General features: G+C 40.6%; 2 protein-coding genes and 1 long non-coding RNA gene across 3 annotated transcripts in view; 2 read left to right on the top strand and 1 right to left on the bottom strand.

The window, feature by feature from the left end:
- The first annotated feature begins 11,980 nt into the window (after positions 1 to 11,980).
- On the top strand, positions 11,981 to 13,702 carry LOC146487562 (uncharacterized). Its single transcript, XM_085128583.1, has one exon. The coding sequence runs from the start codon at positions 12,027 to 12,029 to the stop codon at positions 13,629 to 13,631; it is 1,605 nt and encodes a 534-aa protein (XP_084984709.1). The 5' UTR covers positions 11,981 to 12,026; the 3' UTR covers positions 13,632 to 13,702.
- A 1,665-nt stretch (positions 13,703 to 15,367) lies between these two features.
- LOC146487561 (uncharacterized) lies at positions 15,368 to 17,087 on the top strand. The gene has a single exon (XM_085128578.1). The coding sequence runs from the start codon at positions 15,414 to 15,416 to the stop codon at positions 17,016 to 17,018; it is 1,605 nt and encodes a 534-aa protein (XP_084984704.1). The 5' UTR covers positions 15,368 to 15,413; the 3' UTR covers positions 17,019 to 17,087.
- Positions 17,088 to 19,105: 2,018 nt separating this feature from the next.
- The window catches only part of LOC146487560 (uncharacterized), a 1,700-nt gene continuing 1,663 nt past the window's right edge, over positions 19,106 to 19,142 (bottom strand). Inside the window, exon 3 of the long non-coding RNA XR_014868260.1 lies at positions 19,106 to 19,142. This exon is cut by the window's right edge and continues 663 nt beyond it. This is a non-coding gene — a long non-coding RNA (uncharacterized LOC146487560).

The raw sequence follows: 19,142 nt of genomic DNA, 5'->3' as shown, positions 1-19,142 counted from the left end.
GCAGCGCTCATCAGTTCTCCTTCGGGCTCACCAATGGCGTTAGCATTTCTGAAAACAAACTGCTCCATGGTATGGGGGATAAATAAACGGTTCGAATGAGCCACGGTACAATTAATAACAAGAAGCTGTTTTCAGCTTATACTCGGGCCATATTTGACTGCGTGGTGCGTAAGCCTACGATCTTTTAGCGATGATAACTTCCAGCATCCCAAAATCGATAGAAATAGACGGAGATATACACCCAGGAAAAAATAGTTCAGGCTCCAGAAGTGATTCATCGTTTTATTGCTACCGCTCTGCTTCGTATATGGTCAGGAGTTGACCACACTCATCACGCAACTTCAACGAATGACCGTAAAGTATATAAAGTAATAAAAAACTGGTGATTTAAAGCAAGCAGCTGCTAGGCGATAAAATACAATTCCACGTGCCGTGAGAGAGTTCACGTGCCATGATACAAACGGTTACGTTACGTTATACAAGAGGTTTTTGGTACGTATCTATTTATATGAGGGCATGGATTTATGAAATCATTCGAACTGGTGATTTAAAACAAGCGTTTGCTGGACGATAAATTACTAATGCTCGTGCCGTGATACAATTCACGTGCCATGATACAAACGGTTACTTTACGTTTTTCGAGAGGTTTTGAGTACATATCTATTTCTGTGGGGGTTTGGACTTGGTAATTCATTGCGTTTGTTCAGGCTACTAAGATCTTTTCTACGGAAATAAACTTTTCGTGAAGACATAGGTTACATTTCTTGTTAATGTTATTATCGGGTTTGAACTTTTTGAGTACTTTCCATTTAATTAGAAATGTTTGTTTGCGTCCGTCAGGGTCCATATATTGTTCAGATAGTTCCGTTGCATTGCGTCTGTTGGCGTTTCGGAAGAATGTGTTGTGCCAGTCCCACGTCAATTCAGTTGTTGTTACCGTCGTTCGCTTGGACGCATTTACCATCAAGTGGGCATTCTGCTTTCTTCCTGCAGTTGCAGCTCGGGTCATGATTTTGGTTTGGGGTTGTTGCTACATTTGAGAGTATCTGTGTTTTTATGTGATGCGATGATGGTTTTCATGTTTGGCATGCATCAGTAGCTGAGTTTTAGTGTCTGTCTGTTGAAGATCTTGTTTACTAGGTGGTTCTTGGGGAAGCATTTGTCGACGATGGATAAAAATTTCTGTACAATTGACAGTTTCTAATTCTCCTATTTAGTATACACTGACATAAACACTCTAATATCAACTTATCCATGTAAGCTCAAATTCTTTTACTCAGATGTATCAACGATCGATATGTAACATGATTTAGCCAAACAAAGCTCTGTGAGCAGGCTAGGGCACAAATTAAAGAAGTTTGTTGACAAAACGGTTTCCTTCTTGAACAAATTCAAAAACTGATGACAAAATTGCAAGTACGTTCGCATGATTTGTCGTGCGTGATGTATTCCTTGGCCCGCCAATTTTTCTGCACGTGCCTTCTTCATCGTTTCCTCAGTGTAAAAATGCTCCGCGCGATAACCCATGAAGGGTCAGGATTTTTCCGGCGGAGGAATCAAACACGAGAATCAGTCCTGCGACACGATAGCGATCGCGTCACCGATTACATCTCTACAAAGTCAAATTGGAAAATTAAGTCTTATTGTGGTCACCCAAATCAAAGCTAGTCAAAAACTGTCTCTCTTTTCCCCTCTTCCTCAGTGTGCACTTGCGATCGATCGTTCGATTCGAACATGACCATTCTTCTTCTGCAAAACATTCGCGTTGCTTGCGGTGAGGTCTGCATTCGAATCTTTGGAATTCTTTGAATTTTCTGAGCATTCTGCAGGGTCTTGCGAGGGTCCGAAAGAAAGCTGCAAAACGTCACTACACTTTTTACGCGGGATGCCCTGAGGGGGCATACCGTGTCTAAAAACGGGTCGATTTCTTTTTTTTTTCTTCCTCGTAGCTACAAATCGGTACATTAATTTATTACGCGGGATGCCCTGAGGGGGCATACCGTGTCTAAAAACGGGTCGATTTCTTTTTTACGCGGGATGCCCTGAAGGGGCATACCGTGTCTAAAAACGGGTCGATTTCTTTTTTTTCTTCCTCGTAGTCACAAATCGGTACATTAATTTATTACGCGGGATGCCCTGAGGGGGCAAACCGTGTCTTAAAACGGGTCGATTTCTTTTTTTTTTTCTTCGTCGTATACACAAATCGGTACATTAATTTATTACGCGGGATGCCCTGAAGGGGCATACCGTGTCTAAAAACGGGTCGATTTCTTTTTTACGCGGGATGCCCTGAGGGGGCATACCGTGTCTAAAAACGGGACGATTTCTTTTTCTTCGTCGTAGCTTCAAATCGGTACATTAATTTATTCATTAAACTCACCCCTCTCCTACTCGGGGTGTATTGTTCTGATTGTCTTCAACAGAAGCAGGCCAATCAAAATCCATTCTTGTCGCTTGCATCGCGAGGGAGGGGACCCACTCACCCCTACCTGTGTGACGTCAACGCATCATTTGATCTATTTATTAAAAACGGATTAAATTCGGGGCCATAGTGTTTATAACATGTTCTGGACTCAAGTGTGCCGTTTTCAAACGGAAATTTCACCATTTTGAAGCGGCAAATCGAAAGAATAACTTCTAAGAAGCACTCGACATTAAAAACGGTGGAAATTGGTGAGTTCATGGCGAAGGAATCGTGCTTTGTTTGACAGTCTTAGACCACGACGCGAGACTGAAAAGAGGTCATTGAGAAGCTTACGTTATCGTAATAGAATTTCAAAAATTTCCGGTGAAAGTCTAAGTCGCGTAACACAAGGGAAGCAACGTAACGTGATCGTCGTGACTCAAACTATTCCATTAGCAAGGATAGTTTTATCAATCGGCGAAACATACCGTTGAAATAAATGAATCAGCCCCAGCATCACGCGTAATGCCAGTATAGCGGGCATCTTGTTACGCGGGATGCCCTGAGGGGGCATACCGTGTCTTAAAACGGGTCGATTTCTTTTTTTTTTTCTACGTAGTAGCTACAAATCGGTACATTAATTTATTCATTAAACTCTCCCCTCTCCTACTCGGGATGTATTGTTCTGATTGTCTTCAACAAAGGCAGGCCAATCAAAATCCATTCTTGTCGCTTATATCGTGAGGGAGGGGACCCACTCACCCCTACCTGTGTGACGTCAATGCATCATTTGATATATTTATTAATGACGGATTAAATAGTCGCGCCATATTGTTTTAACATGTTGTGGACTCAAGTGTGCCGTTTTCAAACGGAAATTTCACCATTTTGAAGCGGTAAATCGAAAGAATAACTTCTAAGAAGCACCCGACACGTAAAACGGTGGAAATCAGTGAGTTCCTGGCGAAGGAATCGTGCTTTGTTTGACAGTCTTAGACCACGACGCGAGACTGAAAAGAGGTCATTGAGAAGCTTACGTTATCGTAATGGAATTTCACAAATTTTCCGTAGCCTCCCACGCAGACGTTCTTGGGGGTTCGTCACGCGTTCCTGCCCTAAGAACGTCTGCGTGGGAGGCTAAAATTTCCGGTGATAGTCTGAGTCGCGTATCACAAGGGAAACAACGTAACGCGATCGTCGTGACTTAAACTATTCCACTTGCAAGGATAGTCTTATCAATCGGCAAAGCATACAGTTGGAATAAATGAATCAGCCCCAGCATCACGCGTAATGCCAGTGTAGCAGGCATCTTGTTGTCTTTAGCAAAAACGGTCCAATCAGAATGCAATATCTTAGTGTAGGTCAGGAGGGATCGGAGGGGAGTGATTATTCAGGTCGGTGGAACTGAAAAGGCTTGACTTTAGTGGCGTGGCCATATTGTTTTAATGTTTTAAATTCCAATGTGCCGTTTTCAAAAAGAAAGTTAACCCTTTTGAAGCGGTAAATCGAAAGAATAACTTCTAAGAAGCACTCGACAGTAAAAACGGTGGAAATCGGAGAGTTCAAGGCGAAGGAATCATGCTTCTGTTTGACAGTTGTAGAGCCATCCAGAATATGCGGGGGAAAGGTCATTAAGCTAAGACACAGATCGCATCACTTTGTCGAATTGATGCTTAAACGCAACTGGAAATCTACTTTACAAAAAGATTAAAGGCAGGCCCATAGCAGGGGGAGGGGCAGGGGGGGGGGCTTGAGCCCCCCCTGATTTTTTGGAAGTTAAAAAAACAATGTGTAAAAAATATATAAGTGAAACAAATAAATGTGCACTGATCAATCAGTCTTGAACTCTGATGCTGAAAGTGCGTTTTCAATAATTTGTTTACTACGGTACCTGTCAGTTTCCGTCACTAACAGTTTGTTTTTATATACAACAACAACAAAGGCACTCCTACGGTACCTTGTGAATCGGAAATAAGAACCAAAATGGATCGAAATCAACAAATTTTAAGCCGTGAAAGCTGTTGAAATAAACTGACATCCGCAATATAAATGCCCTTATTTTATAACAATTTAGTGCTCACACGTAATCATAAAAAGCCACACAAGTATGTCCTCTCAAGAGCCAGAGAAAAAAAAATTATCCTGCAGTCGGATTCTTACTGCCCGATTCCAAATTTAAAAGTCATGTTTTATGTCCTCCTTCAAACGTGAAATTAGGAAATTTCATGTGGTAGTCTGCGTAAAAGAAACGGCAAAGAACTGTACCAAAAAGTGTGATGCAGGTGCAAAGTTATTGTTTTACTTACTAAATCTACTGCTTTTTTGATGTCCTTAAGCTTGTTACATTTTAAACTGCCTGATCGGTCTGTTTTTTGAGTGACCGTCAGGGGGGAAGGGAGGGGGCAGGGGGAGAGTAGTTTTGTTTAACCATTTTTTGCTCGGCCCCTCCACTTGTTTTAGCCTTGCTACGGGCCTGAAAGGGTTGATTGTCCATTTGTACTAAAAGTTTTCATTTAGGAAAGCTTTTTGCCTGTTTTCTTTCTGTTTTTTTTTTTTTTTTTTTTTTTGGTGAAACGAAAACAATTTGTAATCTTACACTTTTATTTACATAACCAGAAACGTGAGTCAGGCCACGTTATTGTAATAGAAATTCCGGTATAACGATAAGACGCGTAACACAAGGGAAACAACATAACATTATCTTTGTGACTCAAAATATTCCATTAGCTAGGATAGTCTGCGAAGCATACAATTATAAGAATCAAGGGGCATCCCACGTAAATGCCAGTATAGGCATCTTGTTTTTTTTTTCTTCGTCGTATGCACAAATCGGTACATTAATTTATTCATTAAACTCTCCCCTCTCCTACTCGGGATGTATTGTCCTGATTGTCTTCAACAAAAGTAAGCCAATCAAAATCCATTCTTGTCGCTTATATTGGGAGGGAGGGGATCCACTCGCCCCTACCTGTGTGACGTCAAAGCATCATTTAATTAACACTGGATTAAACTTGTGTCGCCATATTGTTAACATGTTCTGGACTCAAGTGTGCCGTTTTCAAACGGAAATTTCACCATTTTGAAGCGGTAAATCGAAAGAATAACTTCTAAGAAGCACTCGACATCTAAAACGGTGGAAATTGGTGAGTTCCTGGCGAAGGAATCGTGCTTTGCTTGACAGTCTTAGACCACGATTGCAGACAGAAAAAGGTCATTGAGAAGCTTACGTTATCGCAATGGAATTCCCGCAATTTCCCTTGAAACCCTGAGTAGCGTAACACAACTTGGGAAACAACGTAACGCGATCGTCGTGACTCAAACTATTCCATTAGCAAGGATAGTTTTAACAATCGGCGAAGCATACAGTTGGAATAAATGAATCAGCCCCAGCATCACGCGTAATGCCAGTGTTGCAGGCATCTTGTTCATTAAACTCACCCCTCTCCTACTCGGGATGTATTGTTTTGATTGTCTTCAACAAAAGCAGGCCAATCAAAATCCATTCTTGTCGCTTATATCGTGAGGGAGGGGACCCACTCACCCCTACCTGTGTGACGTCAATGCATCATTTGATATATTTATTAAAGACGGATTAAGTCGCGCCATATTGTTTTAACATGTTCTGGACTCAAGTGTGCCGTTTTCAAAGGGAAATTTCACCATTTTGAAGCGGCAAATCGAAAGAATAACTTCTAAGAAGCACCCGACACGTAAAACGGTGGAAATTGGTGAGTTCTTAGTGAAGGAATCGTGCTTTGTTTGACAGTCTTAGACCACGACGCGAGACTGAAAAGAGGTCATTGAGAAGCTTACGTTATCGTAATGGAATTTGACAAATTTCCGCTGATAGTCTGAGTCGCGTAACACACGGAAAACAACGTAACGCGATCGTCGTGACTCAAACTATTCCATTAGCAAGGATAGTTTTATCAATCGGCGAAGCATACAGTTGGAATAAATGAATCAGCCCCAGCATCTCGCGTAATGCCAGTATAGCAGGCATCTTGTTACGCGGGATGCCCTGAGGGGGCATACCGTGTCTTAAAACGGGTCGATTTCTTTTTACGCGGGATGCCCTGAGGGGGCATACCGTGTCTAAAAACGGGTAGATTTCTTTTTACGCGGGATGCCCTGAAGGGGCATACCGTGTCTAAAAACGGGTCGATTTCTTTTTTTTTTACGCGGGATGCCCTTAGGGGGCATACCGTGTCTAAAAACGGGTCGATTTCTTTTTTTTCTTTTTTACGCAGGATGCCCTGAAGGGGCATACCGTGTCTAAAAACGGGTCGATTTCTTTTTTTTTTTTTCTTTTTTTTTTTTTTTTTCTTCCTCGTAGCTACAAATCGGTACATTAATTTATTCATTAAACTCACCCCTCTCCTACTCGGGGTGTATTGTTCTGATTGTCTTCAACAGAAGCAGGCCAATCAAAATCCATTCTTGTCGCTTAAATCGCGAGGGAGGGGACCCACTCACCCCTACCTGTGTGATGTCAATGCATCATTTGATATATTTATTAAAGACGGATTAAGTCGCGCCATATTGTTTTAACATGTTCTGGACTCAAGTGTGCCGTTTTCAAAGGGAAATTTCACCATTTTGAAGCGGTAAATCGAAAGAATAACTTCTAAGAAGCACCCGACACGTAAAACGGTGGAAATTGGTGAGTTCTTAGTGGAGGAATCGTGCTTTGTTTGACAGTCTTAGACCACGACGCGAGACTGGAAAGAGGTCATTGAGAAGCTTACGTTATCGTAATGGAATTTGACAAATTTCCGCTGATAGTCTGAGTCGCGTAACACACGGAAAACAACGTAACGCGATCGTCGTGACTCAATCAAAATCCATTCTTGTCGCTTATATCGCGAGGGAGGGGACCCACTCACCCCTACCTGTGTGACGTCAATGCATCATTTGATATATTTATTAAAGACGGATTAAGTCGCGCCATATTGTTTTAACATGTTCTGGACTCAAGTGTGCCGTTTTCAAAGGGAAATTTCACCATTTTGAAGCGGTAAATCGAAAGAATAACTTCTAAGAAGCACCCGACACGTAAAATGGTGGAAATTGGTGAGTTCTTAGTGAAGGAATCGTGCTTTGTTTGACAGTCTTAGACCACGACGCGAGACTGAAAAGAGGTCATTGAGAAGCTTACGTTATAGTAATGGAATTTGACAAATTTCCGCTGATAGTCTGAGTCGCGTAACACACGGAAAACAACGTAACGCGATCGTCGTGACTCAAACTATTCCATTAGCAAGGATAGTTTTATCAATCGGCGAACCATACAGTTGGAATAAATGAATCAGCCCCAGCATCTCGCGTAATGCCAGTAAAGCAGGCATCTTGTTTTTTTTTTCTTCCTCGTAGCTACAAATCGGTACATTAATTTATTCATTAAACTCTCCCCTCTCCTACTCGGGATGTATTGTTCTGATTGTCTTCAACAACAGCAGGCCAATCAAAATCCATTCTTGTCGCTTATATCGCGAGGGAGGGGACCCACTCACCCTTACCTGTGTGACGTCAATGCATCATTTGATATATTTATTAAAGACGGATTAAGTCGCGCCATATTGTTTTAACATGTTCTGGACTCAAGTGTGCCGTTTCCAAAGGGAAATTTCACCATTTTGAAGCGGTAAATCGAAAGAATAACTTCTAAGAAGCACCCGACACGTAAAACGGTGGAAATTGGTGAGTTCTTAGTGAAGGAATCGTGCTTTGTTTGACAGTCTTAGGCCACGACGCGAGACAGAAAAGAGGTCATTGAGAACCTTACGTTATCGTAATGGAATTTGACAAATTTCCGCTGATAGTCTGAGTCGCGTAACACACGGAAAACAACGTAACGCGATCGTCGTGACTCAAACTATTCCATTAGCAAGGATAGTTTTATCAATCGGCGAAGCATACAGTTGGAATAAATGAATCAGCCCCAGGATCACGCGTAATGCCAGTATAGCAGGCATCTTGTTTTTTCTTCGTCGTATGCACAAATCGGTACATTAATTTATTCATTAAACTCTCCCCTCTCCTACTCGGGATGTATTGTCCTGATTGTCTTCAACAAAAGCAAGCCAATCAAAATCCATTCTTGTCGCTTATATTGGGAGGGAGGGGACCCACTCGCCCCTACCTGTGTGACGTCAAAGCATCATTTAACAAGATGCCTGCTATACTGGCATTACGCGAGATGCTGGGGCTGATTCATTTATTGCAACTGTATGCTTCGCCGATTGATAAAACTATCCTTGCTAATGGAATAGTTTGAGTCACGACGATCGCGTTACGTTGTTTTCCGTGTGTTACGCGACTCAGACTATCAGCGGAAATTTGTGGAATTCCATTACGATAACGTAAGCTTCTCAATGACCTCTTTTCAGTCTCGCGTCGTGGTCTAAGACTGTCAAACAAAGCACGATTCCTTCACTAAGAACTCACCAATTTCCACCGTTTTACGTGTCGGGTGCTTCTTAGAAGTTATTCTTTCGATTTACGGCTTCAAAATGGTGAAATTTCCCTTTGAAAACGGCACACTTGAGTCCAGAACATGTTAAAACAATATGGCGCGACTTAATCCGTCTTTAATAAATATATCAAATGATGCATTGACGTCACACAGGTAGGGGTGAGTGGGTCCCCTCCCTCGCAATATAAGCGACAAGAATGGATTTTGATTGGCCTGCTTTTGTTGAAGACAATCAAAACAATACATCCCGAGTAGGAGAGGGGAGAGTTTAATGAATAAATTAATGTACCGATTTGTGTATACGACGAAGAAAAAACAAGATGCCTGCTATACTGGCATTACACGTGATGCTGGGGCTGATTCATTTATTCCAACTGTATGCTTTGCAAGCCTACTGAAACGTTTCAGTATACACATTTTACCTCGAGCCATCCCTTGGGTGTTAAAAGAGGTTTTATTAAAGGCGAAGCACTCAGACTACTGAGAACAAATTCTTCTGAAACAACGTTCGAAAAAAGTATCTCCAAATTTAAATCGCGCCTCATAGCGCGCGGATATCCCCACAAGATGATACAGACAACGTTATCAGAAGTCAACTTCGCCGGAAGACAGTCGGCTCTACAGCAAAAGAAAAAAACTCGTAAACAAATCTTGCCTTTTGTTACAACGTACCACCCATCGGTGCGTAACCTTAAAAATATATTGATGCAAAACTGGAAGTTCATACAAAATCAGCCTTTGCTGAGAAACATATTCAAAAATCCGCCAATTATATCCTACAAGAGAGGACAATCTCTTAAGGACATGCTCGTTAGGGCAAAAATATAAAGGCAGCGTTCATAAAAATGTACACCACATAACGCAGTGAGCCGTGCAGGCCTGTCATTTCTATTATTATCACTCTTGACATCCGTACACATTACAAGCCTACTGAAACCTTTCAGTATACACATTTTACCTCGAGCCATCCCTTGGGTGTTAAAAGAGGTTTTATTAAAGGCGAAGCACTCAGACTACTGAGAACAAATTCTTCTGAAACAACGTTCGCAAAAAGTATCTCGAAATTTAAATCGCGCCTCATAGCGCGCGGATACCCCCACAAGATGATACAGACAACGTTATCAGAAGTCAACTTCGCCGGAAGACAGTCGGCTCTACAGCAAAAGAAAAAAACTCGTAAACAAATCTTGCCTTTTGTTACAACGTACCACCCATCGGTGCGTAACCTTAAAAATATATTGATGCAAAACTGGAAGTTCATACAAAATCAGCCTTTGCTGAAAAACATATTCAAAAATCCGCCAATTATATCCTACAAGAGAGGACAATCTCTTAAGGACATGCTCGTTAGGGCAAAAATATAAAGGCAGCGTTCATAAAAATGTACACCACATAACGCAGTGAGCCGTGCAGGCCTGTCATTTCTATTATTATCAAAAATCCGCCAATTATATCCTACAAGAGAGGACAATCTCTTAAGGACATGCTCGTTAGGGCAAAAATATAAAGGCAGCGTTCATAAAAATGTACACCACATAACGCAGTGAGCCGTGCAGGCCTGTCATTTCTATTATTATCACTGTTGAGTTATCCAGACAGGCCCCGTCACTGACGTGAAACCACACAATTGAAAAAACATGAACTCTACAAAGTTCTAACATACAACGCAACATTATTACGATAGCGCACGTTACACAAACACACCTAAGCCTTCCTATCACAAGGCAAGGAAAGAAAAACATAGCGTAAACATATCAACGTGAAAACCCTCAGGTTAAAAAGCCTAAAATGGGAAATATACACAAATAATGCCTTGAAAAGAAACACAGCCGAGCTTCAATAAAAAACGGATCCAAAATGCTTCCATATGATTGGTTACTTTCTATAACTACGGGACCAATGAGAACACGTTATTTTCGATCCCTACACTCACCCGTAAACATATATAAAGGTCATCCATCTAAAATTCAACAGGAACGGTACTGAGAATTTTCTCTACCCTCCTACCACATATTACTGTTGTCAGTAAATAGCAACTGAAGAGATTCGCACAGAATCGAAACCGCCGGTCTTGCTGGAGACCACACAGTCCATTATCAAACACCATTGATAATGTTAACAGACAACAAAGAACTACAACCATACCTCACGCCGTCGGCGATAGAGGAAGACTCAGACACAGACCTTTTGGAAATGCCAAAAACACCAGAAGGTATACCTGATAAAGACGAACTGGACATCCAGTACAGTAGCAAATTTGACATGGAGGACTCCGAATCAAGCCCTCCAGCATCACAGCTTGAACCCAGACACAAGAAACACTACCGATACATGAAAGAGAACAGCCAACCCAAAGCGGAATCTGCCAAAAACAGACGACCAAACAGAAAAAGAAAACACATAGACACAGTCTCCTTGGAGACTAATATCACAAAGTCAAAAGATTCCATCAGGAAACTAGAAAAACATATCAAGGACAAGACGTGTCCTAAATCTTTCCAATACTCGGCAAGGGCTAATATCCCGCCGGATGAGACATTTGTGAAAGACATAAGGCGAATCAAAGAAGAAGCAGAACAAGGCTTCGTCAGCGCCCTCCTACAGTACCACAAAAGACGCCTAAACAGCCAAGAGAACAAATTTAAAAAGGCTGAGCTCTCAAAAAATACTAGCACAAATGCTAGCACTGATGTAAATAGATCGATGCGAGAACAGTCGCACTCGGCGAACACAGTAAACATTGTAAACCACGATGTAGATAAGGTAGAAAAATTACAGCAAGAGTTTAACGAGCTCAAAGAAATATTGTACACACATGTGTTGCAGAATTCTGCAAACAATAAAAATGTTGAAAAGTATAACAGTCTTATCTCTGAAAACCTAACCACCACAACGGGGGTTGAAAATAAAAAAGGGCACAAAAGAAGTTACAAGCGCAAAGAGCGCAGAAAGAAATTGGCAAAAAAACGGATTGAGACACAAAGAGAAAACAACGAGAAATTCATAAAGAATTTTTCAAACCAACAACTTAGCGACAGCCAAGTCAGCGTGATTTCTAAAGGGCTCAAATTTGTCCCGACACCGGTGACAGACGAGAATAACATTAGACGCCAACTCTTGTTAGACTTCGAACATTTCGCAAGACGTATGCGCCTGAAATACATATTTTACAAAGAAAATAAAGAACCGCATCCATTCCACGTCAAATCAGACTGGAAGCCACCGGTTCAAAAATCAGTTGCCCTAGAAAGCTACTTGGAAAGCGTGAAAATCCAATTAGCAGAGATTAAACCAATCAAACCTAAAAATAACCTGTCACACAATGAATATAAAGCTCTCACAGAGCTGAAAAAGAACGCTAACATCGTTCTAAAAAAAGCAGACAAAGGCACAACAACTGTCATCATGAATAAATGCGATAAAATACAAGAAGCTCAAATTCAACTCGACAACAGAGAACATTATAAACCTCTCCAAACTCCCATGACGGTGGAAACATCACAAAGAGTTCACGAGCTTGTCGCACAATTGCATCAAAATAATTTCATTGATGACATGACAAAGAAATGGTTTTCTCAAACGCGAGATCCGCCAAGAATACCAATATTTTACACCCTTACTAAGATCCACAAACCAAATCCGGTCGGAAGACCGATAATTTCGGGCTGTGAAGGCCCCACAGAAAGATTATCATCTTTTGTGGACAAATTACTTCAGCCCATCGCACAAAAACAGAAATCGTATCTAAAAGATACAACGGATTTCGTAAACTTCATAGAAAAGACAAAGGTCTCTCAAGATACTATCTTAGTATCAATGGATGTAACAAGCTTGTATACAAATATACCACAGGAGGAGGGTATTACAACAGTATGCACAGCATACGAGGCATTCCACAACAATAAACCTCCTATACCGTCACACTACCTCAAAGAAATGCTTAAACTTATCCTTCAGGAAAATTCATTCCAATTTGTTGGAAAAAATTACCTTCAGACCCATGGAACTGCAATGGGTACAAAAATGGCCGTTGCATTTGCAAACATCTTTATGGCCGATATTGAAACAAAAATGATAAGTCAAAGCAAAACAAAACCAATAGAATGGAAACGTTTTATTGATGACATTTTCTCACTGTGGGATAGTGACGAAAAGGAAATTAACCTGTTCATTGAACAAGCTAACAAATTCCATCCTACTATTAAATTTACGGCCGAAATTTCAGAGAACGAGACTAGCTTTCTCGACACAATAATTTTTAAAGGAGAACGTTTCAGAAATGAATCGATCCTTGACATCCGTACACATTACAAGCCTACTGAAACCTTTCAGTATACACATTTTACCTCGAGCCATCCCTTGGGTGTTAAAAGAGGTTTTATTAAAGGCGAAGCACTCAGACTACTGAGAACAAATTCTTCTGAAACAACGTTCGCAAAAAGTATCTCGAAATTTAAATCGCGCCTCATAGCGCGCGGATACCCCCACAAGATGATACAGACAACGTTATCAGAAGTCAACTTCGCCGGAAGACAGTCGGCTCTACAGCAAAAGAAAAAAACTCGTAAACAAATCTTGCCTTTTGTTACAACGTACCACCCATCGGTGCGTAACCTTAAAAATATATTGATGCAAAACTGGAAGTTCATACAAAATCAGCCTTTGCTGAAAAACATATTCAAAAATCCGCCAATTATATCCTACAAGAGAGGACAATCTCTTAAGGACATGCTCGTTAGGGCAAAAATATAAAGGCAGCGTTCATAAAAATGTACACCACATAACGCAGTGAGCCGTGCAGGCCTGTCATTTCTATTATTATCAAAAATCCGCCAATTATATCCTACAAGAGAGGACAATCTCTTAAGGACATGCTCGTTAGGGCAAAAATATAAAGGCAGCGTTCATAAAAATGTACACCACATAACGCAGTGAGCCGTGCAGGCCTGTCATTTCTATTATTATCACTGTTGAGTTATCCAGACAGGCCCCGTCACTGACGTGAAACCACACAATTGAAAAAACATGAACTCTACAAAGTTCTAACATACAACGCAACATTATTACGATAGCGCACGTTACACAAACACACCTAAGCCTTCCTATCACAAGGCAAGGAAAGAAAAACATAGCGTAAACATATCAACGTGAAAACCCTCAGGTTAAAAAGCCTAAAATGGGAAATATACACAAATAATGCCTTGAAAAGAAACACAGCCGAGCTTCAATAAAAAACGGATCCAAAATGCTTCCATATGATTGGTTACTTTCTATAACTACGGGACCAATGAGAACACGTTATTTTCGATCCCTACACTCACCCGTAAACATATATAAAGGTCATCCATCTAAAATTCAACAGGAACGGTACTGAGAATTTTCTCTACCCTCCTACCACATATTACTGTTGTCAGTAAATAGCAACTGAAGAGATTCGCACAGAATCGAAACCGCCGGTCTTGCTGGAGACCACACAGTCCATTATCAAACACCATTGATAATGTTAACAGACAACAAAGAACTACAACCATACCTCACGCCGTCGGCGATAGAGGAAGACTCAGACACAGATCTTTTGGAAATGCCAAAAACACCAGAAGGTATACCTGATAAAGACGAACTGGACATCCAGTACAGTAGCAAATTTGACATGGAGGACTCCGAATCAAGCCCTCCAGCATCACAGCTTGAACCCAGACACAAGAAACACTACCGATGCATGAAAGAGAACAGCCAACCCAAAGCGGAATCTGCCAAAAACAGACGACCAAACAGAAAAAGAAAACACATAGACACAGTCTCCTTGGAGACTAATATCACAAAGTCAAAAGATTCCATCAGGAAACTAGAAAAACATATCAAGGACAAGACGTGTCCTAAATCTTTCCAATACTCGGCAAGGGCTAATATCCCGCCGGATGAGACATTTGTGAAAGACATAAGGCGAATCAAAGAAGAGCAGAACAAGGCTTCGTCAGCGCCCTCCTACAGTACCACAAAAGACGCCTAAACAGCCAAGAGAACAAATTTAAAAAGGCTGAGCTCTCAAAAAATACTAGCACAAATGCTAGCACTGATGTAAATAGATCGATGCGAGAACAGTCGCACTCGGCGAACACAGTAAACATTGTAAACCACGATGTAGATAAGGTAGAAAAATTACAGCAAGAGTTTAACGAGCTCAAAGAAATATTGTACACACATGTGTTGCAGAATTCTGCAAACAATAAAAATGTTGAAAAGTATAACAGTCTTATCTCTGAAAACCTAACCACCACAACGGGGGTTGAAAATAAAAAAGGGCACAAAAGAAGTTACAAGCGCAAAGAGCGCAGAAAGAAATTGGCAAAAAAACGGATTGAGACACAAAGAGAAAACAACGAGAAATTCATAAAGAATTTTTCAAACCAACAACTTAGCGACAGCCAAGTCAGCGTGATTTCTAAAGGGCTCAAATTTGTCCCGACACCGGTGACAGACGAGAATAACATTAGACGCCAACTCTTGTTAGACTTCGAACATTTCGCAAGACGTATGCGCCTGAAATACATATTTTACAAAGAAAATAAAGAACCGCATCCATTCCACGTCAAATCAGACTGGAAGCCACCGGTTCAAAAATCAGTTGCCCTAGAAAGCTACTTGGAAAGCGTGAAAATCCAATTAGCAGAGATTAAACCAATCAAACCTAAAAATAACCTGTCACACAATGAATATAAAGCTCTCACAGAGCTGAAAAAGAACGCTAACATCGTTCTAAAAAAAGCAGACAAAGGCACAACAACTGTCATCATGAATAAATGCGATAAAATACAAGAAGCTCAAATTCAACTCGACAACAGAGAACATTATAAACCTCTCCAAACTCCCATGACGGTGGAAACATCACAAAGAGTTCACGAGCTTGTCGCACAATTGCATCAAAATAATTTCATTGATGACATGACAAAGAAATGGTTTTCTCAAACGCGAGATCCGCCAAGAATACCAATATTTTACACCCTTACTAAGATCCACAAACCAAATCCGGTCGGAAGACCGATAATTTCGGGCTGTGAAGGCCCCACAGAAAGATTATCATCTTTTGTGGACAAATTACTTCAGCCCATCGCACAAAAACAGAAATCGTATCTAAAAGATACAACGGATTTCGTAAACTTCATAGAAAAGACAAAGGTCTCTCAAGATACTATCTTAGTATCAATGGATGTAACAAGCTTGTATACAAATATACCACAGGAGGAGGGTATTACAACAGTATGCACAGCATACGAGGCATTCCACAACAATAAACCTCCTATACCGTCACACTACCTCAAAGAAATGCTTAAACTTATCCTTCAGGAAAATTCATTCCAATTTGTTGGAAAAAATTACCTTCAGACCCATGGAACTGCAATGGGTACAAAAATGGCCGTTGCATTTGCAAACATCTTTATGGCCGATATTGAAACAAAAATGATAAGTCAAAGCAAAACAAAACCAATAGAATGGAAACGTTTTATTGATGACATTTTCTCACTGTGGGATAGTGACGAAAAGGAAATTAACCTGTTCATTGAACAAGCTAACAAATTCCATCCTACTATTAAATTTACGGCCGAAATTTCAGAGAACGAGACTAGCTTTCTCGACACAATAATTTTTAAAGGAGAACGTTTCAGAAATGAATCGATCCTTGACATCCGTACACATTACAAGCCTACTGAAACCTTTCAGTATACACATTTTACCTCGAGCCATCCCTTGGGTGTTAAAAGAGGTTTTATTAAAGGCGAAGCACTCAGACTACTGAGAACAAATTCTTCTGAAACAACGTTCGCAAAAAGTATCTCGAAATTTAAATCGCGCCTCATAGCGCGCGGATACCCCCACAAGATGATACAGACAACGTTATCAGAAGTCAACTTCGCCGGAAGACAGTCGGCTCTACAGCAAAAGAAAAAAACTCGTAAACAAATCTTGCCTTTTGTTACAACGTACCACCCATCGGTGCGTAACCTTAAAAATATATTGATGCAAAACTGGAAGTTCATACAAAATCAGCCTTTGCTGAAAAACATATTCAAAAATCCGCCAATTATATCCTACAAGAGAGGACAATCTCTTAAGGACATGCTCGTTAGGGCAAAAATATAAAGGCAGCGTTCATAAAAATGTACACCACATAACGCAGTGAGCCGTGCAGGCCTGTCATTTCTATTATTATCAAAAATCCGCCAATTATATCCTACAAGAGAGGACAATCTCTTAAGGACATGCTCGTTAGGGCAAAAATATAAAGGCAGCGTTCATAAAAATGTACACCACATAACGCAGTGAGCCGTGCAGGCCTGTCATTTCTATTATTTCCACTCTAAGCGAACGGGAACGTTTCGGCTATTCTGAACTTCAACGGGAGAACTTCTGTGACAATTCTTGGGGGAAGATTAACTCAAGGAGAGATCGCTTGCGAGAAAGGGCCGTCACTCCCTTGAGGTACCAAGATCTAGCCGCAACTGGATGTAGAATTAACAGCGACAACTTCACTTTTGGTTCCAACAGTAGTTTATTCTCGAGGGACGAACTGACATAAGTTCGTCCAGCAGCAAGGTTGTAACATAATCACTTAGCGCTTACATACAGAGTCGTATATATATGATTGTACAAGTCTCTATTGTTAACAGAATACAAAGCGTGTGAATGTGAAAGGTAATTACAGAGAACGCGGCAGTACTTTGAATAACGCGTAGAAGATTAAAAAGCCAAGTTTTAGCACCAAAACCTCACTATTAACTACACTTGTTAATCAAGGAGAAACTTGCACTATTCAACTGTCCAAGATTAAAAGTTCTTAAGGCGCGCAACGTAGCAAATGAGTTTTCCGAAGTGTCAATGAACGGCTCGTGCCGCGTAATTACCGTTATCACAATTCACAAAGAAACCCACTTAGTATTCATAACTAATCGGTTAAGGGGTATCTGTAAAACGCGGACCGGATGGCTGCGGATGGCGGATGCGGATGGCGGATGGCGGATGGGAAAATGCGGATGAAAAAATGCGGATGAAAAATAAAAAAAATTAAAAAAAAAAAAAATAAATAAAAAAAGTGAAAAAAAAAAAAATGAAATAAAATAAAAAGCACACATTAAATCGGGTTGACAGACCTGTACGACTCCCACTGTGTGTCCGTTGTTTTGATAAAAGCCTTTTCAGTTTTGCTTTTACAAGCATGTCTTTAAGCGATTTTCCTTTTGTATAAGAGATTCTTCCCTTTTGATCAAAACGTGATGCGACCGTTCTGCTTAATAGTGTTTATCTAGATCTTGAGGGGGAATCCTCATATATACTGAATGGAGGGTTTCTTGCTGATCATTCTGAGCCGTTAGAATTCAGTTTTTGATATGCCATTGTGTATGCTAGCTCTGTGGCATTTGTTAAAGTTTATCGGCTCGGATTAACTGCAAGATTTCAGGTAGCGCTAAATAAACTTTATCTGTGAAGACACAGGATCCGTGGGTTTCTTCACTCGTGAATTCATGCTTATGCTATTGTATATCGTTGCGGGAAGATTGCAACTGCCGCAGGATGTTTCTTAATCAAGAATATGAGTGTCTAACAGATCCTCGTCTTTACAAAGCTTATCATTGTCTCTCGCTTTCTCGCTAACCGAGGGTTACAGTTATACACACTAAAGAAAAACACAACAGCATGAGCTAGTAAACTTAAATACAATCGAAAAAACAATAATTTCAATAACAAAAGAAAATTCACTATCACCAATGGGAAGCTTAATTATATACTCCTGAGAAGTAATGTCAGTGTGCATACATTAAAGTTCGAATTAGCAACCGTCAAATCACGTTCATTTTCACAATAACAACAAAGACTACCGACTGAAAGCAAATTGATGATTGGTTTAGTGATCTCTTCAAGTCACAACGCCGTTCTTTGTTTACTGGTGTTTTTTTTTTTTTTTCGGGTAACGTTAGTCCTTTGTTAATTCAGTTGTTGTCAATTTCCATTCAATTCTTTTCTTCTTGTCAACGTGTATATTTATATATTAATACTTTTTATTTTTTTCATTTTTTTTTCAATTTTTTTATTCTTTTTTATTTTTTTCTTTTTCATCCGCATTTTTCCGTCCGCATTTTCCCATCCGCCATCCGCCATCCGCCATCCGCCATCCGCCATCCGCATCCGCCATCCGCAGCCATCCGGTCCGCGTTTTACAGATACCCTCGGTTAAGCTATTCATGCAGAGAGCGGAGCGGGATCCATAAA

Source organism: Pavona decussata, unplaced genomic scaffold (assembly GCF_977016875.1).
Source record: "Pavona decussata unplaced genomic scaffold, jaPavDecu1.1 SCAFFOLD_14, whole genome shotgun sequence".
Taxonomy (NCBI): domain Eukaryota; kingdom Metazoa; phylum Cnidaria; class Anthozoa; order Scleractinia; family Agariciidae; genus Pavona; species Pavona decussata.
The sequence above is the reverse complement of the archived record's forward strand: the minus strand, read 5'-3'. Positions and strand labels throughout refer to the sequence as shown.